The 21,646-nt window shown below is 41.3% G+C and overlaps 1 protein-coding gene across 3 annotated transcripts in view; it reads left to right on the top strand.

Moving 5' to 3' along the window:
- The window catches only part of insyn1 (inhibitory synaptic factor 1), a 128,962-nt gene that overhangs the window by 956 nt on the left and 106,360 nt on the right, over positions 1-21,646 (top strand). For all 3 annotated transcript variants that reach the window (XM_061746253.1, XM_061746269.1, XM_061746260.1), the window contains exon 2: positions 207-1,912. In XM_061746253.1, coding sequence (XP_061602237.1) covers positions 1,769-1,912 — 144 coding nt within the window. In that variant the 5' untranslated portion in view covers positions 207-1,768. The remainder of the gene's footprint in view (positions 1-206; positions 1,913-21,646) is intronic.

The raw sequence follows: 21,646 nt of genomic DNA, 5'->3' as shown, positions 1-21,646 counted from the left end.
GGCAAGTACCACTGAAGCAAAAAAAGATGTATTTCCACAGCAGCTAAAAAAATGCAAAGGCATCCCTGGCTGCTTCTCCATCAACCGGAGTCGGTTGCTGCTCTTTTGTGCTACTAGGAATTAGAGACAGACGTATAGGGAATCGAGAGAAAACGTAAGATGAGACATGACAGAATAAGTAATTGCTTTCTTTTCCGTCTGACCAGGTGCCATGTGTGATTGGCCAGCACACCCTGTGGCAGTGGCATCACCCCGGATTGGGCGAGAAGCTCTCGCTCCTGCTCTCTCCTCTCAGGGGCTCCTCTGGGAAGCTTTCGTGGGATTTATCTTGTGCTGCTGGATGGCACAGAGCTCCGTGCCTCTCTGAAGACGGGTCCACAGAGAAGACACGCACTACATGGATAAGAAGTAAAATAATTATCCAATCACAGCACAAGCAGGCAGACTGGGTTCCCTTAGCAACAACTGAAGGAGACAAGAGAATCCTTTCCTCTTTCTGCTCCCTTGGTTTTTGGGCACACCCCTGTGGACTGCTGTGGGTCAGTGTTTTTTTCTGCGAGAGGACTTGGAGGATGATGATGCTGCGTAAGAAAACCTGCCACCCAAATTCCACGGGACTTTGCACGTTTGCTTTCCGGCCACCTTGTTACTGTGTCTCAATGGCACCGTGATATATGTGTTTTTTTTTTGTTATTCCTCCACAAATTCTCACGACAAGTGACATCCGCCGGCTTAGAAATCAATTTATCCTGATCCCCCACGCCACCTGGAAACGAGCTCCACGTTTTGGACGGGGGATTGGATGCTCGGAGAAAAGAAAAGAAAAGCAAAGAAAAATCCCACACCTACCATCTTCTTTTTCATGGAAGAGGAATGAAGGACAACACAGTCAGGTATTCATCATCAGCGAAGAAAATGGCTGTGAAGCAAAGTTTATTTTGACGCAAGTTTCTTTTTTTTTTCTTTTTTTTTTTCTTCAAGGAGGGAAACAACACTGCACAAAGGAATATTCCCTTTTTCAAACAGGATATGTCCTTTCTCTCTTTACAGACAGTAGCCTGAGGGACTGAGGAACTTTATTTAGAAATCTTTTTCTCTGCTGGCCACCAATAAAACAGAAAATATACATTTTGAAACTCGAGCCACTGCCGGGTCTTCTATTTTTGTATCTTACCACACAGCCTGACTAACTCTGAAAAAAGGGGCTAACTTAAACTTCTTTTCAGCTTTCACTTTTGTATGCTGTTCCACAATGATGTCACTGTGTTTCACGAGTGAAAAACATTGTACAGGACGAGTGGAAAAGTGGGGGGAAAAATATTCTTAAGGTACCGACAAGCTTTTTTCTAAATCGTGCATCCACAGGAGCAATTATAAAACATACACACTGACACATGAGATGAGTTGGCTCAACACGATTATGTAAGAGGTTCAAGCCAGATTCAGCTCTTGTATTTTGCCTCCTCTTTTTTCCCATGGATGTACGGCGTTTGACTTGTCCCACGTTGATCTTCTCATCCGATTTGGAAGCGTTTATCCGAAGGCATGGATGTCGGAGCGTGAGTCTGTGCCGGCGGGTGTGCGGCGGGCGAGGCGAGGTGTTTTGGCTGCCCGGGTGCTTTTAAGATGTTGAGGTCTCCCTGCGTGGCTGGGGCCCCTGTTCGGATCAGTAGCACTGAGGCTCCTCGTAGCCAAAGACATGGACCCCGACTCGGCTCCCCCGTGCCCTCAGCCTGTTGGCCGCTGGCCCCACGACGCTTTGTAAAGGATGTCCCTCAGCAGAGCTCCGGCCCGGGACACCTCTGAGACCCCCAGCCCGAGAGAACGCATCCGCAGCCACATGAAGATGGTGATCGACCAGCTGGAAGGCATTCTCAAAGAGCTCAAGGATGTGGCCAAGGAACTCCGGGAGGTGAGACTACAAAATCAGCTTACACTTATCAAGGCTTTCTGGGGGGGGATTTAGAGGGTAAAAAAGAGGAAGGAAGGAGGGAAAAAGCAGCAGGCAGGGAGAGACGGCATGGGTGCCGGCCGGGTGGGTGGGTGTGCTCCTCAAAAGGGCTGCATCTAATTAAGTGTAAAATTCTTTTTAGCAGCATGGAGATTTTGATTAAGATTTAAAAGTGATGAGATCTCACTTTTTTTTGTTTTGTAGGATATTGTTGATTACAACCAAGACAAAGAGGTCTTCCTTTTGCAATAAAATGGATGCTTATCTACAAATAAAATATGCCCTTCATGTGTTCAGTAGTGTCTTGTGTGAGATGCAGCAGATGTGAGGAGCTGGTGGAAAGCAGCAAAGCCAGGGCTGAGAGGAAATAAAGGCGCAGGCTTAGATAAGATACAGGACTTGGTGCCGCAATAGTTATATAACCATTTTGTTAAGGATCATCTGGATTCTTACTGTATTTTTGCCATGGTAACGCTTGAATACTGTGTGTGTGCGTGTGTGTGTGTGTGTGTACACAGCACAAAGTCTGCAGAAATCAGCACAGGGATATGCTGTATGTGGTCTAGCACAGATGTAGAACTAATCCACATGAAGAGTGTGTTTACCCAGAGTACATGTGTGTAAGAGTATGAAATCTGTTTGGGCTCTCCACCCCCTGCAGTGTCCTCAAAGCCGCCAGCTCTTCTTGCACAGCTCCTCCGCAGAGACATGGAGGCAGATCCAGAGTCTGATACAAACCTGAGAAAATAGTTGCGCCTGACCCATCCCACGTCCTCCAAGCGCATCATACGATTATCCTCCCAACTGGCTCTGATCAGGCATGAATGGGGAGGGAACCTGGGCGCGTGCGGCTAAATGTGTCAAAGAAATGAAATGGTGGACGTTGCTGCATGTAATGTATATAATGACCTGTGCGGTGGCGGTGGTGGGGGGCGGTGGGGTCTGAGAGCTGACCCCGGCTCTCACTACATCACTAAACAACAACCACTTCTCTGGCTCCGTCTCACTCCATTCACTCGACTCACTGGAACAGCTGGAAGGTGCAAGGGTACAGTTTGCTGTGCACCTTCTCTCTGGTGAGCGGGAGAAAGCCGGCCCACGTGCGGCCGTGATTGATGATTATGGGACAACTGCAAGTGGAATAATGCTGGCTGGAGCTATTTATAAACATAAACACAGCTTGTGCCTCTGCCAGCTCCAACGCATATCACCATTCTTATCCCAGACCCCATTAGAGAGGGCTGTGCAAAGTGGCTCAAATGTCATTTTTTATTGGAAGACCATAATCCCACATGTCGAAATGGATCAGAAATCACTTTAGCTGCAGAGGCAAGTCATAATATTGGTATCAATACCCTGCAATCAGCTGACCTATGGGACTGTGGCCGTATCAAAGCGAAGGAATGGAATCAGCGTAGAGCCGTCAAATATATATGGAAGCAAAATGTTCCATCAAATCTTCTCCTTCTCGGCCACATAAAAGGACACCGTAACAGATGACTATCACATCGGTATATGATGATGTCTCATGTGACTGTAGTAAAATATAGAACTCACCGAAGAGCAGCAACGCTTGAAGATTGTTCTTGAGGCTCCAAAGAACAATCTATCTCGAAATTAAGAATTGCACCAAAGGCTGGACCCAACAAGATCTTTTTCAACATTTTACATTACACTGCAAAATAATCTGCTTAAATTCAATGTAGTGATTCCGTCCATTGCCTCTTAGGCCAGTGAACATCACAGTTTATGTTCAGCCTTTACCGTTATATCCCCAATAGATTAACGTTTTCTGTTTCAGGGTTATTTAACTTCTAGTTTTCTGTTTCATATATTAGAAATCATGCCTTTTGCATTTTGGAGCTACAAGAAAGCAGGAGATAACATTTTCACATTAACGTTTCAGGGAAGAATTTAAAGTATCAACTTAAGTTGGATAAATATTTTAAGTACACAAGGAAAAAGAAGTCAAATCCCCCGGAGGCATAGAAATGTATTCAATTTGTTTGTTTTTTGTTTTTTGTTACTTTCCTAACTTTGAATTCAGTATTTAAGAACTACAAGACATATTTTTTCATTTCATTTCATTTCATTTATTCCATTCATGGTATATATTCTTAATAATGTTGTACAAAATTCCATGAAGTACACATTAATACCATGAAAGAAAAGGAGCAGGAAGAAGAAAACTTATGATACCTGCCCTCTCTGTTTATACAATTACGTTGACTTACTGAACACCAATCTATCTCTACACATATTTATAACAAGAAAACAAACAAAAATACCACTCTTCTATCTATTTTTTTCTTTCTCCTTCTTCTTTTTTGTAGGCACTTATCTTTTCTTTTTTAAACATTTTCTTAAGCTAATGAGAAGAAACGCTGTTTAACATGAACAGAAATAACGCTTTCAAGCTTAACAATAATCCATAAAGCTTCATAACTGTTGTCCCTACATGTGTTGAAAGCACAATGAAACCATTGCCACTGATTCAATCCCGGTAAACAGAATGCAAATGGGAATGCAGTGAACTGTGTGGATAGCAAAAGGAGCTCAGAAACTTTTTTGTCTTCAGAAAACTAGTCGTAGAGTAATAAAGAAACTAAACCTTTTAATAGAATATGAGATAATGTCAACCATGTTTGCTAAAATTAAAATAAAGAAAAAACAAATGTCCATATGAGAATGTTAGCCCTGTGTTTAAATCAAATCTTCACACTATACAACATTTTTGGACCAACATCAGTACTTTATTGCTCTTCTGCCGGTAGTGTTAAGTGACACTAAAACTGCCAAATCATCACTGATTTACAAAACCGGTTAAAGCCACAGGCGTGCAGAATAATATGACTCTTGAGTTTTTGAAGGCATGTTAATCGCTTGACATTTCATGAAATACCCCAATTACCCCCAAGAATGCAAACAGACACTAATTTCCAATAAATGCCATAAAATGCAGCATGTAGAGTGTCATTGTTTTGAGCCCTAACTGCAGCGTACTTTGAGCTTTCAAAACATTCCCATGAATTAAGGAAACATGTTAAAACAGGGCATGAAAACTTTACTCCCTTCAAGAGCCCATTACTGTCAACTGCAGCCTGGCTTACTGGTGAATCCCATTACAGGCTTCATGACAGCTAAAATGAGATGGACCAAAAGGAAGGACACTGGAAGGTAATATACTGATAAACTATTCCATTTGTAATAATGTACTGGCAGGAGTGACATCTCCAGAGGAAATAATTCATTTAGATATCATGTCAACCTTGGACTTTTTTGAAGTGTAAGGATAAAGCAGAGCAAAAATAGAAGCCAAACTGGATGCAAAGAGCTCTAAAACCTGAGTAATTGCTTTAAAAAAAAGGGAGAGAAGTGCACAAGCTCAACCCCACCATTTTGAATGTGGTAAATTTAGAAAAAAAATTTAATAAAAGAAGAATAGATAAAAAAAATAAATGAAAAGCCGTAGCAGTTTGGACTGCATGAAAAGTGGATAGAAGAGTGCAAGACATTTTTTACACTGAACCACACAAGAACGATGGAGTATTATTATGCGGATGTAGTTATTATGCAGAATGATATCACGAGCAGACGATGCTTCACATTTGTGCCCATCTTAAGACAAATGAACACAGGAAGGCAATCATGACTCGTAAAATTAAAGCTCCAATAGAGGGGGCAGAATAAAAGCTAGACAAAGAGGAATTGAGAGTGGCCTTTGTGTATCTGTGTGCATATGCTCCTGTACGACTGGAGACGGGCCTACGAGAGACGTTTGAGAGTGACTGGAGGTAGCAGCAAAAGACCAGTGTCAGGTGAAATCTGTCCACTTCAAATGTCAGCATTTTTTTTTTGTGTGTGTTTTTTTTTTCAGCTGAGGTACTGAGTAAGAACTCTAATTAAACAACTGGCTACCAAGCAGTTTCAGAGAAACTAAGAGTTGAGTGCGTCAGGAAAGGCTTTTCAACTGCCAAAAAAACCCATACTATAATATTCAGTATAAAAAACAGTAGCAATCAGCAACTAAAATGTAATTTTGCTTTCAAGCTTTGCTTGTTTTTCAATAATTATAGAAAGACTAAAAATACAAATTTAGATTGCCACTTAAATTGCGGTTGCAAGTGGGACAAATTAAGGATCTTTTCATTCTCTGTTCAGTCCTTGCTGTGTGATCCCTCACTTGCCTGTCAAATCAAGTTATTTGTGCTAAAAATGGAGGCCGTCAAAGAAAACTGCCATCTAAGTGATGTGATTAGGCAGGCGGCTGCGCCGCGGCCTTTCATGTCAGAGGTGTGCTGTGTTGTCGAAGCCTGGCGTGAACCGTGGCATCGCCAAACACCTGGCCGTAGATCAGTCGGCTTTCCAGCCGTTTGGTAAGCCGGTGCCGTCTCCCGGTCGAGCCCGGGGGGGGGGGGGGGGGGGGGGACGCCGGTTCCTCTCTGCTGCGCTGAACCGAATCCATTCCAGACCCACAGGCAACCCAAGGGAGACAAAAACCAAAATCAAAGAAGCATTTTTCTCTGAAGGGGACATATCCTCTCTATTTGGTTTTCCCCTGCTGATACCGCCGCTGAGCGGGCCGGGGAGAAGGAAAACTGCTCAGTGAGAACAGTTCAACGTTTAACCGTGAGAGGGGCTCGGAGAATTACTTGCACATTCACCCTGGGACTTAAACAATGTGAAGGATGCTGGTAAACATGCTCTCATTTCATTAAAGGTTTGATCATATCAAGAGGGATCATTTAAGGATAATGTGATGACATTAGGGAATGCCTCCGGGGGAAATGCTGAGGTTAAGTGCTGCAAGACGATGTACATCTGAATTCCAGCGCATCAAGGGAATAAATTTCCCCTTGAAATTTTGAATAGCTGCCAGGTAAACGGATGAGTAAAAATTTGGCTAGATACGTACATTTCTTTAAAAAAAAAGTATTTCTATTATGCTGGAGTAATTACTATTGACTAGGAATGGGCGATATTTTACCGTTCACGATATACCATCAAAAAATTCCCCACGGTAAGAATTTGTCATCTCGCGGTAAAAACGATAAATTCCCGTTGATGACGTTTTTGTGTAAAGCTGATTTATGGTTCTGCATTAAATCGACGCACAACGTACGTGAAGGAAGGAAGGAAGGAAGGAAGGAAGGAAGGAAGGAAGGAAGGAAGGAAGGAAGGAAGGAAGGAAGGAAGGAAGGAAGGAAGGAAGGAAGGGAGAAAAGAAGGAAGGAAGATGGAAGGAAAGAAGGAAGGAAGGAAGGAAGGAAGGAAGGAAGGAAGGAAGGAAGGAAGGAAGGAAGGAAGGAAGGAAGGAAGGAAGGAAGGAAGGAAGGAAGGAAGGAAGGAAGGAAGAAAAGGAAGGAAGATGGAGGGAGGGAGGAAGGAAGGAAGGAAGGAAGGAAGGAAGAAAGAAAGAAAGAAAGAAAGAAAGAAAGAAAGAAAGAAAGAAAGAAAGAAAGAAAGAAAGAAAGAAAGAAAGAAAGAAAGAAAGAAAGAAAGAAAGAAAGAAAGAAAGAAAGAAAGAAAGAAAGAAAGAAAGAAAGAAAGAAAGAAAGAAAGAAAGAAAGAAAGAAAGAAAGAAAGAAAGATTTGTAATTAAAAAGGTGGAGTTGAATTGGTATTTTTTTCATTTTTATTTTTATCATTTTTTGTATCATTTTTATCGTTATCGGGAAAAATGCCAGAAATTATCGTGATACATTTTTTAGTCCATACCGCCCATCTCTACTATTGACTAATTGTAAATATATATATTTAAATAAAAACAATGTCATTCTACCTTAACAAGTGATTTGAAATGGGCGAATTACAAATCTGGCTTGTCATTTTATTTCTTTTTGTTTGTCCAAACAATTGCCCACAATCAGAGATTGCAATCACCCACAAAGCTGTGTTCTAATGAATCATTTTCCACAAAACAAGCGTTTTGATTTGGCTGCCAGTGTCGTTGGGTTTCCTGCCCAACTGACCACAGTCCAGTGATCTCCACTTAGGAACCCCGAGCCAGTTCTTCACTACAGAGTCCATTTATTTTAGATTAAGTCAGGCTTTGGCTGATTCTCCACACACACGAACACGCCGACCAGCTCAACAGGCCAACATTACTCGCTAGGAAACGCTGAGAGCTTAACTAACACGTAGAGGGCGGTGCCCCCTCAACCTGGCGTCGCTGGACCGTCGCATTTATTCTCATTATAAGCCATTTGGAAGAAATGACAAGTATCCACCTGCTGTGTTTTTCCATTTGTTCCACCTTGTCGGACCTCTTTTGTGTGGAAATTAAATTCCAAAATTAAACTTCGTGATGTGCCTCCAGCAGAGTTCTTTTAGCTCGGGAAAACAACAAGAACCAGATACCTCCAGCCTTATCTATTCTTCGCTGAATACAAAACACCTTGCCATCTCCACACCTGCGTTCTTGCCTTGAGCTGAGCTCCACATTTTTTATTTTTTCCCCCCCTCTCTGTACCTGGAGTGAACTAGAGACTCAATTATTCTCTGGACTCCCGAAAATCCTGCTTGAGGAGATGAAATAGAATGCCATCTCTTTCTGCCGAGTAGATTTTATACAGATTCGTACTTACAGTCATGCATATGATCCAGCACTATCTAACGTTTTTTTTAAAGCTTTTTTTCTTTTCGCTGACATTTTAGCTGACCAGAATGTATTGTAAGATAAAAAAAAACCCAGAACCCTCTGTTTCAGGAATAAAAATCATCAAGTACTGAACTGACCAAAGAAGAAAATAGGTGTATATAACGGGTTGAGACTTTAGCAGAAATAACCTTGAGAGCTGTGGAGAGAATAAAGCGTACACCACACGAAGCATTCCCCTGAGCCTCTTTTACCTTGCTCTGCAGTGGATCTCCAGCATCTTTGGGATACAGGTCCAGCATATTGACCAGCCCATCATACCTGTAAGACCCACTGGATTAGCTGCCCCTTTGAGCTCTGCCTCCTCCTGTGAACCCCGCACTCAGCACACACTGTAATGAGGCCTTTAGGTTAGACCTTTGCTGAGGTAAACACTGCAAAAATTGCGCTCGTTGTGCTCATTGATTTTTATCACCCAGCACGCCTTCTGAAGGCTAGTTACAGATGAAGCGGTGAGCGTTTTTTTTTTTTTCTTTTCTTTTTTACCAGGCATACTTGTACTTTGTGAATCACTAACCCTTTTGCATGTCCCAAGGCAAGCATGACACTGTATGTGCTCTTTTAAAAAGAATCTTATACAAACAAACAAAAAAAAAAGAGTACTAGAGGCAGAGCAAAGAATGAAAGAAAATGCGTGCAGAGAAGGAGACAGAGATGAGGGCTGGACGGAGATAATGGCTCGCCGTGCGGCACCGGATTGCAAACAGACTGGGTGGAACAGCTTAGATCAATTGTTGCAATTGCGCTCGTTCGTGGGCGTGCTCAGGTTTGTTTTAGTCCATCGTTGTATTGTGAATAAAACCAGTAGGCTGTAGTTAATGGAGTGAAAAATGACATCTATCAAAGTGCAAAAGCAGCCTCCACGAAAAAGCTACATCATCTTATTGTGTCAAAGCATACTATACGCAGCAGGACAGCTCTCTCTCCATTAGGCTGTGTGTCTGTCTCTTTTCCCAGGTGTGGACACTCATTTTCTCCAAGTGTGCCGATGGATGGAAGTTGAAGTGAGAAAAAGATATTGATATTGTGAGCAGCATTTTGAAGAAATTCTATATTCCTTCCTGAGAAAGTGCTGAGTGTACCGTGGGCCGACCCACTCACGAGAGCAGCGACTCAATCCTGCTACAGTCTATGTAACCCAGTTATATTTAGGGATCATCAGGAGCCTGTTCTTGTTCTTCCCTTTATTTTCAGCTGTAGCCTTTGCTGCATCATAAATCTACTGTTATACATAAGTTATTCATTTTTACCCACCAGTAATAGCTGAGCTTTAATGACACAAAACCAAGTATCACTATCTGTTAAAAAGCTCCACCTTCCAAATCTGGCCTGCTTGGTATTCACTGTAGTCAAGCAGGTGCTCATGCAACATAGAAGTTGTTATTTGCTAGTGCTATGCACATTCACAATATCTTTGTATTTGAAATGTCAGAAAATTACAAATCTGTCAGTTTACTCTGCTACGAGGAGAAAGGAGTAAATACAAACGTGGCAAGCTGGAATAGCATGGCTCGCTACTTTGACTCAAAATCAGGGACGTCATCTGTAATGCTGCAACACGGGACCTCAGCACAAATGTACAACACACAGGAATATAAACGGGAACTGTAAAGTCATAACCAAAAAAATTTGTAATCTTACAGAACAGAGATATGTGAAATTTTGCAGATATTTTCAATTTTTCATTATAATATATTATCTTTCTGTTTATTTAAGATCACCTGAATATATTAAATGCGTGAATGACCTCTTGTAAAGATGGCCTCTAATAAATATTATCAGCTGAAGGATAAAATAACAATTTGCATCGTGGATAGGATGTACATTTTGCAAACCTTCCTTAGTGCTGTTACAGTTATCCAATAAAATGTGAATTAAAAAAAGCAGTCTAAAGTGGTCAGGTAGTCAAATAAAACTGCATATGAACAAAATGGAAAAATTCACTGGTACAAAATAACATTAAGCAAGGAAATTTAAGATTCAGTGCACGTTTGACAAAAGTCTATACCTTTCACTGCAAATGTATGAAGGAGGTTTTCTGACATTTTATTTTATTGATGCTTTTCAGAAAATGTTTCATGGGATAATGAAGGATGGCACTTGTCTTCCTGTTTACCTTGTCACAAAGTGCATTTGTGCTGAGTTCTGTTCCATTTATCACACAACATAAATAGCCCAGGTTTCTATAAAGAAGTTGTCACAGTTATGCATTAGCATCGACTTCGGCCATTTATTACAAAGCACATTTGTTGTAGCTTTTTCTTGTGCCACGTGAAAAACGGCACGCCCAGAGAACAAAATAAGGACATGTTGCCGTGGGAAATCCAACCGTGGCATTTTCTTTTGCCAACATTTGCTCTGTTCTCCCTTCTTCATTAAGAGTCATACAAAAACCTTATTTATTCACATTCAAATTTCAAATAGTATCACCTTCATGCTACAAAAGCAACGATGGTGACAGACATGATAACTAGAACGATTTGATCTGAATTTGACATTCACTTAATAACTTTTCCAAATATAAAAAAAACAGCTTCGACGCAAGGCATTATACAACAAAGTTGTCACTTTTAATGGACATTTTGTACTAACAAACAAACATTTTTACATTTTTGAAACAAAGACACAAAAGTCCAGTGATTTATCAACACTTCAGATGATTTTTATTGTTCCTCTTCATAGCTGCCATGACCACAGATTAATTTTCTTAAAGCTCGGCAGTCATTTTTCTCACAACAGAAGTGGCTTGGTTCAGTTTTGACTGGAAGCATGCACAAAGCAGAGATGAGGACTGTTTTACAACAAAAGGAAATAAAGATTCACATGTTGATTTGAGCTTAACAGGTAAAAGCCAGCCTATATATATATATATATATCTGTGACCTATTTTGGAGTCTATGCAGCTGTGAGCAGTTGTATAACATGGGTATTTGATGTGTTTGCAATATTTTCTCCAAATACAGACACCCTGTGAGGGAAAAAGAATCACATAAAAGTAGCCCACTTTTCCATGAGTGCACTAGGGCTGCAGCTATGTTATTTTGGTAGTTGACTAGACTGTTGATTATCTTTGAACTAGCCAACTAGTCTATAGTTATTTTGTTAAGCCCGTACTTACCTCGCCATAATCCTGAATAGAAATTACAGTTGTTCATTGCATCTCACACAGGCAGTTTACCACTAGAGCAGAAACTGTGGAATATGGCTAACATAGCATGGTACCGCAAGCCCTTTTTGGCAGTACCAGCATCACATGGACCAAGACATTTGCTGTCAACACTACCTATGTTTCCTCCCTCCCATCCACTTGTTTCCCTTGTGCTGTTCATATATTATTTGTATTCCTTTTTAGTAAGCTATGTGCAAACTACACTGCCCCCTGCCTTCCTGTTGGGAATTACAACGACAAATAAATAATAAAGACCTGTATGAGAACTACAGTTTTTTCACAATGGAATCTTTATTTTCAGAGGAAACATTTTAGTTTTAATTTTTTTATACAAAGAAAAAAGAGCTGAACGAAAGGCAGCAGAGCCCAAGGCTGCAAGCTAAACCACTTTACATTTAAATTCAAAACAAGTGAAAACAAAATAGTCAGTTCAGCCTATTGATTACTGGTGAGAAAAGTGATCGTGTCAACACAACTCATGTGTGAGTGTGAGCGCAGCCTTGTGATCATCAGTCCATTGGTGGAAAACATGTGTCCTGCTGGTACTAAAGTTGCAGGGATGCAGAGGCATTTATGCACTTACTTCCCCAACCACAGGAACCTCACAATTTTCACCGCTTTATAGGATTGCAACCAAGGCAGGTGTGGGGTCTCAGAAATGTTTGAACTTCTGTTCCAATACCAGTGTCATGTTATGGAGAGTGTTGCTCCCTGTAAAGTTGTGTCAGAGCTAGTCCTTGGGTGGACATTTCAGAACTTTACAAACACTGAAGACATTGCATTTCATGGCTCTGATGTGGTTCTAATCTGGTGTGTTCCATGTGTAAAATGTCAACCACATTCACCTCAGTTTTTCGCCACTTCAGACTGAGTCATGATCGGGGACTATCTCAACCAGTCCTGTGAGATGTTTGGTGTTCAAAGCAGACTTCAAGTTCTAGAACTCTACAACTTTTGAGCCCTCTTGTAATACATAGGAAGCATTTCAAAGGTGTTGGTCTACACTTGTTTTAACCAATTATTTAATTTGCAGGAATGCAGGACAACACAAAAGTTACAATGAATTACATAATGTATTTATATATTTTATTTGATAAAGCAATATTCTCATACTGTTACGAATCGAAATGTTGGTGCAGCAATTATCTGTGCCCGCTATCGGTAAAAACCACACTAAGTTCCAGCTCTCAGTCGAACAGCTGTGTTCCTCTTACATTACTATGTCACATATAAACAACAATGAACCAGCCTCACAGAACCACAGTGGGCTTTACGGCAGAGGCAACAGGGACCCTCAAGACAATAATAATGCAAGAGGAAATGAGAGGGTGATTGAGAAAAATCAAACAAACATTTTACACTTTAAAACACCACAGACACCCTGAAAAAAAGACATTATTTACATCTGGCAACAATTGCAATAGTGGCAATGAACCAACTTAGTTGCACTGAAATACAGCATTTGACCATGCCCCTATAAAACATTTTCTGTGGTACTGTGAGGAATCTAAGTTAAAATTATTAAATAAATAATACAGTGTCATCTGCCAATACATAAATAACATTAATGCATGGCCCTAGAAATATCACATACTTTATTACAATATATTTATTTTTTATATCTATTTATGAATTCAATTCAATTCAGTTTCATTTATATAGCGTCTACAACAGAAGTTGTCTCTAGGTGCTTTCCAGAAACCCAGAACATGAAAATGTATAACACTTTTAGGGCTTTTTAACCACTGTTAGTTATCTGCTAGTCCTACACTTAGCACCATTTTTTTTGTTTTTTTTTTGCTTTTTGATCGCTGGCCATAACAAAAGCACTAAGAAAGCTGGCCCCCAAGACTTGCTGGGCCAGATGCAAAAACCGTTACATCAGCATATGTTTATTGTACAGCAAACATCTGACTTGACAGTGGAAACTTGCTTGATGTCAATTCAAGAATCCAGACAGGATTTTAAGGGGCAGGATAAGTGCCTGTACATACCGAAATTTCATTTCTATACTTCACATTTCCATTACACCTTTTTTGCAAAAGAAAAGCAAAACTGAATTTTCAATAAAGATACCACTGCAGGGGGTCGGTATTTCCATTGAACTGTATTTTTCTTTTAAGGGGTGTAACTCTTTCACTTCTCTCTCGTATATCCGTAACTTTCCATATCTCGTCTTGCAAGACTTCTTTTTCAAAACAATGACAAAAATGAGATCTTTATTAATTTGATTATTTTTAGTTAATAAAGATGTATTAACTTTATTTACTAAATTATTGTGATTGTCGCTACTACTGTTGCAAAAATAGTCAACAAAAGATTAAGGCAGCAGATGATCATTCAAATTATTATTAAGAGGCAAAGCCCTTACATAATGCAGTAATGCACAATGATTAAGTAGTGTTATAGCACAACTACATCATATTTTCTACAAAAACAGGTAAAAGTAGATTTTGATTACTTTAGATTGGCCAGCTTCATCACATCCATTGCTGACACAGATGTGAAAAAGGTTTTCTATTACAGTTTTGCACCACACTGAATTATCAACATGTCGGTAAAACCACTTCATGGGGGGACCCTCCTGCCGAAGTCCAGCTAGGCAGACCAGGAAAAGAGAGAACAGACAGAGAGAATGAAGAACAGAAAGAGGAGAAACACAGAAAAAATGGTTAGCTGGTGCACTACAGGGATGACTATAAAGATTGATTTAGACAGCAGACTGAGGTGGTCAGAGGGTGGGACTGCAGGCCAGGATGTCAGTAGGTATCCAAGAGACATCTATACAGATAGGTGGAAGCAAGCATTGGGACGATCAGAGGGTGGGACTCAAGGTCAGCATGCAGCTCGTGAAGCTCCGGCCTGCAAACGTGCACTGCAGATAAAGGATGACCAGCACAACAAACTACAAGCACAATGGAGAACAATTATGTTTATGAGATATTTCTAATTAATAACTGAGGGTTGATCTGAGGAAAGGAAATTGAAGAAGAGGAGAGAAGGAGGGGTGATGGGCACCGCTCAAAATAGCAGCATAGGGCTATAGCAGCATATGTACAACATATGTACAGCTCTGAACCCTGTGGAACACCATAGCAGACCCTTGTCTGTTCTGAAGAAACCTTATGTTTAAGACTGTTTTAGTCTTGTCCTGTAGCTGCAGCTACAGTATAACTAGCTATGACTGGTTTTAAGGTGGAGGTGGTGTCAGCCTCCTTAACCCAAATTGGAAGTTGGTTCCATAGTAATGGTGGCTGATAACAGAAGGCCTGGCCTCCACGAACTACGAGTAAACCTGCACTCTAAGATTGGAGAGCTCTATTAGGAACATAAGGTACTATAAGGTCTTGAAAATATTGTGGAGCTAGGCCATTTTGGGTTTTATACGCAAGTAATACAATTTTGAATTGGAGTTTCAGTTTTTACGGGAAACCAATGGAGTGAGGCTAACACTGGAGAGACGTGGTCTCTCTTGTTTATTCCTGTCAACACTCGCGCCTCTGCATTTTGGATCGGCTGGAGCCTATTCAGCGAATTACTTGAACATCCTGCAAATAACACATTACAGTAATTTAGTCTAGAAGATACAAATGCATGAATTAGCATGAATTTTCTCTTGCTAACTTCACTCTGATAGCTGGTTAAGAGGAGGTTGTTGTTTTTTTTAACAGTCAGGTATACATTGTATTTTAGGACACACTTTCTCGGACACCTGACTGGAATGGTGTGTCCAAACTCTCATGGTGAGGTTGAGAAAGACTCAGATGCAGGGCAGACAAGGAGGCAGGAGTTCCATAAAACATGGCTTATTTTTAATTGAACAAAAAAAGCAAACGTGCTGCTGTGAAGGATTTACAAAAACCAAGAGCTTGATCATGAAATATCCAAAACGGTGACATGACATATTGAGGGGCAAAACAGTAAGAACACACAGACAGCTCAGGGGCATGGCATTGGGGCAGAGTCCTTGTCTGTGCCCTGGGAAGAGCCGTCGGCTGGGGTCTGGGCAAGGCGTGTGCAGAGTCCTGGGTTTGGGCTGGAGCAGTGGCTGGGGCAGTGGAACGGGCAGAGTCCTGGGCTTGGGCTGGAGTAGTGGCTGGGGCAGGGCCAGGGCAGGGTCCTGGGATGTGGCGTGGGCTTGGGCAGAGTCCTGGGCTGTGGTGTGTGGTTGGCCTGAGGCAAGGGCAGTCCCGGGCTGGGGCTGGGGCTTGGGTGTGGGCAGAGTCCTTGGGTGTGGGCAGAGTCCTTGGATGGAGCCTGAGCACCAGTTCAGGTGCAGGCAGAGTCCTGGACAGTGGGCCCAGGTGACGGCTCTTGCCGCAGGCAGATAAACAGAGATTAGTTGGGGCAATTCTGGGACCTCCTCGGGAAAAGGGACATGTTGGGCTGAGAGGCGGTGAGGCTGAGTAGGATCCAGATGCAGGAGAGACGAGAAAGCAGGAGTTCCAGAAAATGTGCTTTATTTGATTAAATTAAAAAAAGAAAACGCACTGCTGAACAGGATTTACAAAAAACAAGAGCTTGATCATAAAAAATCCAAAACCATGACATTACACATGGAGGGGCAAACCAGCATGGACCAGCAGGGAGCAAGGGAAAGAAAAGACATGATATACACAAGACTTGACGAGACACAGATGTACATGATCAGGAACAAGGGAAGTCAAAGCAACACTTAAACACAAGGACATGGGTTTTCAAAATAAAACGGGAACTTAACTACCGAAACTGAAAAAACCCAAACCGTGACATAAACTCAAAACTGTGACACAAATCAATTATCATGCTGTAGCATAGTTACTTTTGTGGTAGTGTACAAGCTTTTAACAATGACCAACAGAGCAGTATGCAGTTCATACTCTAAACTACACTGCATATGCAGGAGGTGATATGTAATCACAAAAAAAGCTATTACATTGTACTTTTTTATAAGGTTCTTTGTTTAAGAAGTGTGTCTGAGCTTTGCCTAAAGCATCGTGGCTGACCTGCATCATGGACCACAGCAGCACCTATTTTGATTCATTATTTTTATTTATACTGATTGAACTAATGTACATTTAAATTCCACAAATTGGTAGACTGTTAAAGTTCACAATACTGACAAAAACAATGCATAGTTTTTTGGTTTCATTACCCCGAAGCAGATTGTTCAAGTGTAGAGAAGCTGTGAGATAAGATATCTGAACATCATAGGCACAGTGAATCCTGCAAATACGGCTCACTGGCAGCTGTATCAAACCCATGAATCACAAAATTTACGCATTCACATGGAAAATGAGCTGAGTAAAACAGCATCCCACACAGAGCTGCATAAAGGCGTAACACCTGTTCACTCGGCTCTCTGCATGCTGGGAGTTGGGTGCTTAAACAGGGAGTAAGAGATTGTGGGCAATGATTTTGAGCTCCAAATGGGTTTTTTTCCTTGCTCTGGAAATCTTTATGTGGTATGCCTTCAGCAGTTTTGGTTATGTGGGTAGTTGTTGGCTTGCATAATAGATTGTTGGTATTAGAATTTGCTGGAAATGGTGTCCAAGAAGAAGCCATGTACCCACCACGAAGTGAGTCTTATGCCAGTAAGTGTTGGTGGAGCAGGTGCTGAAGCTGCAGGTGAGAAGGTCTGCCATGATAAGTTATATTTACATTATGAAATCAGATTATTTCTGAAAGAATTCAACTTTTTTTTACCCATTGTTGCATGTTACGTCACAGTCACAGTCACTGTACTTCTTAGTGCAACAGTACTTTTAGAATCTCAAGAATCCCAGAAAAATTCAAACACATTGAGTGTCTTCAAAGGCAGCTTTCTATGTTTTTTTGGAACCTGCTCTCGTCTCTCTTGCCGTCATTGTTTCGCCCTGGCAGCTCATATTCTGCTAGTGGCACCGCATGGATGGCTGCCACTACCGTCATTGTCAACTGCATGACAACATAGCACCCAATGTAGGGCAGGGCAAAATAAAAGAGGCATGGCAGAGAGGACAGACTAATTATTCAGACACAGCTAAGAGAAAGTGTCGACAGAACATGTCAACAAACTATTTGGGTGATTAATAATTTTTGTCATCGGTGCAGTCACCTGTACGGTTGGCAGTTTATGGCCAAGATGATGAAGACTTTTGACTTTTATGCAAAGAAGCAAGGTCTATGGGGGTGAAAAATATAATTAGACCTTTTGGCCTGCTGTTTTATTAACTAGGCATGGACCTGACAATGTGTCACCAGGTTTGTAATAAGAAAGAAAATTAAAAGATAATAGCAGATAGGAACAATTGAATTGACTGACGTGTGATGTGTGAAAACACTTTAAATTAAACTGACGATGAAAGTTATGTCATACGATATTCAAAGCTTCTTTAAATAAAACATCATGAATTCCCGATGATAATGTACTCTTCATTTATTATTTGTACTTCATAAGAGAAAATATTACAGTAATTGTTTACATGTTGCTAGAAGTTTCAAATGGTGGGTGATTGTTTGAAGCGTTACATGTTGACTCGTGGCTACTTGCTTATCGTTCTGCTCCAGTGAACGCATTTTACAGTGATCACAAGAGGGAAGCCTGTGGGAAGGAGCTATATCGTCAGATAGCTGGATGATTATAAAAGAATGATACGAATGGAGGATCTCTAAATGCTATGAGCACGTTTTTTTCTGAAATTAAATACAAGAATTAACTCAAGATGTACTTTGAATATAGTCATCACATTTGTTCTTATTCTAAAGGTTGATTGAAAATTATTTGGTTTGATGGACTGCTTTGATGTAATTAGCGCTTCTGTCTCCACCTTAGCCTCCATTCATAAAGACTACATGTTAAACAAAACCTGCACAGTTACAGCAGTTCATCAATTGCCACAATCCTTTTCTCCAGCGAGCCCATTATGCAAAACAAGCTCCTGTTCATGTGTAGAGCTGTGGATAATGCATGCATGTGTTCACCTCAGCACAGAAAAATCTATATCTGCAAGGGGAAGTGCAAAATAGCACAGGAGGCTGACAAGTTGAGTCTCTCCAGTGTCCTCAATTCAACTCTGACTCACTTTTTTGTGGCTCCTAGCGAAGAGTAGATGTTATTCAGCAGAAAGGACATGATTGGTAGGCGCACAGAGAATTACATTTTTTGCCAGGTTAAGGTACATGCAGATCTTTGAAGTGATAAATTCTTATAGAAATGTCCAATGCTATTGACATGAGGATAACAAAAGTTTAAAATCAAATTTTCCAGCCAGTTCTACTTTTAATAATTATATTTTTTTAGGAACATAGCGTGGGTTTCCTCCGGGTACTCCGGTTTCCTCCCACAGTCCAAAAACATGCATGCTAGGTTAATTGATGATTGTAAATTGCCCATAGGTGTGAGTTTGAGTGTGCATGGTTATCTGTTTATATGTGGCCCTGCGATGGACTGGCGACCTGTCCAGGGTGTAACCCCTGCCTCTCGCCTGGAAATAGCTGAGATAGACTCCAGCAGACCCCCGTGACCCTGCAAAGGATAAAGCGGGTATAGATAATGGATGGATGGATGGAACATATTAAATTTACAGTTTTAATAAACAGTGTGTGGTAATCAATATGTGGTCCAAAACGGATAAATGTTTGTAGTAATTGTTGTGAGATCAAGGACTAAAGGTTAATCATGACTGAGTTGACCCTGACAGAACTACATTTTCTGCCACAAACACACACAATACAGACCAAATGTTTGAACACACCTTTTCATTTAAACAAATGATGAACTGTGTCCAAACTTCTGTTCTGTACTGTAAATCATGCAGCTCAGCCTGCAACATGAGGTTTACTACCAATTCTGTGTGAATCTAAGACTAGGCAAAAGGCAAACTATGGGACTAACTGACCCCATGTTTATGGCGTGTCCTTTTTCAGTTTTAAAGCCACAGAAGTGATTAAAGGAGCATGAGGCAGGATTGAGGCAGGATTTATGAAAAAAATTTCTATACGTTTTAAGTTTTCTAGTAATAATGTCAGATGAAGCGTTCCAAACCAAAAAGAATGAGCCCTCTAGTGTATCTCTCCGTTTCCTTGAACAGGCTGTGTGCTGCAAAATGTGCTGCAATTGTGGGGCCGAATTTCCCGCGCTGGGCTGCGGATGTGACGTCACATGACGCTGCATGCGCGTTCTCCCCGTTCTCCCGTGCCGGCTTCGCTGTTGGCTGCAGTACCCCCAACGGCCGTCGTGGCGAAGGGTGGCGCTAATGAGTCTTATTTCTTAAGTTCGGAAGGACTGGTGGGTTGGTGCAGAGCTGCACGGGGATGTCCAGAGACTTTACAAAGGTCGTAGCTGAACCGATAACTCGTAGAATCAGCTGTTCATGCTGGTAACGGGGGGCAGCATGATGGAGCGGTTCTCTAACGGTCAGAACTCTCAGAGTCAGGTGAGGTTGGAGGCATGCAGGTCATCTGGTGTTGGGTTTCAGTAGAGATGCTTTCGTCAGCACTTACGAGACAGGACGAGGGTACGGCCTAGTAAGGTGTCCGAGATACGCATCTGTGTGCGTATAACCATTTGCGTGTGTAGGAAAACTACTTGGAGAGAGAAAATCAGGAGCTGAAATGGGGAAGGAGGGAGTGTGAAAGAGAGGCGGAACCACGGAGAGACGGGCGAAAAGAAAAGACGGACTGAAAGGAGGGAGCTTATCTGTTGGCCTGCAGACAACAGTTCTCTTTCAGAACCCAAGGCGCGTGTGCAGGGCCGGAGGGTAAGTGTGTCCTTTTGCAGGGCGTGTAAGCCCGTGAGGGTCAGGAGCTCATCCTGTAATTCTACGGTTGCAAGTCAAGACAGTTTAAAAAGGAAAAAAGAAAAAAGAAAAGGTTTAGGTATTTAACACCTGTCAGTCTGGCATCTGCACTCAGCAGTGGCTGATAGTAAAAGCGTAGGGTTCAGAGAGGAGCGTGAACGAGTCCTCTTCCCTCTCTGTTTGGCTTTTTTTTAAGACTTAACATATTAAAGTCTCTTGCCCCCAAGAAGCATCAGATCCATTTGTCTTGCGTCACCATTGCTTTGCAGAGTCATTTGTAACAACCAAAAATAGCTTTGGTCTACAATTAGTCAATGACATCTGCTATGACCTAAATGAAGAAATTAAATGGGTTGCCGGTAGCTAAATTTGTGGTGGTACGCACTCTTTAAAGGGATCCGTTTTTTTCAGTTCAACTAAAGTTTGAAGAAAGGCCATAAAAAAAAATGGGAAAAAAAAATTAATGACAATGACGCTACCAAAAAAAGCTAGCAAAAGCTAAAAATACATTTGAAGTAATAATATCCCTAGTCGGAAGCCTTTTGCTTCCCTAATTAGATTTTCTTTATTTATAAAACATTAGGACACAACACTCAGAAATGGTGTCTATTATCAGCGGTGAAGTGGAAATATGGGGTAAAAGATAGAACGACTAAATCCTTACCAAGAATTAAATCCTAACAGAAACTTATAGACTAGGCCATTTCTGAAATTGTGTATACTTCATGTTTCTCAAAGAGGGAAATTACTTTGCCCCACATGCGGTTACTGGACATCATGACTTTTGAATACAACATAATTATAAATAGAAATCTCTTACAAAGTTTTCAACTAATTAATGCCTACAGCAAAAAAGATATAAAAATCCCAGCGCTTCCATATGCGGACTTGACGTCACTCCCATACGAGGCCCAATGGAGAAATTTACACCTTGTCAAACACCCCTCTTCCTCTTGATCAAATGTAGCCCATTCAGACACTCGGAGGACGGGACACCATTACCTCCTCCACAATGTAATTGCATGGACATGATGTTGGCGGCTAGAAAACAACTCTGAGGCCAAATACTGCAGGGGGAGTAGCAGGGGCTTCACGCTCCCAAATTCATT

Source organism: Cololabis saira, chromosome 2, assembly GCF_033807715.1.
Source record: "Cololabis saira isolate AMF1-May2022 chromosome 2, fColSai1.1, whole genome shotgun sequence".
Classification (NCBI taxonomy): Eukaryota; Metazoa; Chordata; class Actinopteri; order Beloniformes; family Belonidae; genus Cololabis; species Cololabis saira.
This window is presented reverse-complemented; position numbering and strand designations above follow the sequence as displayed.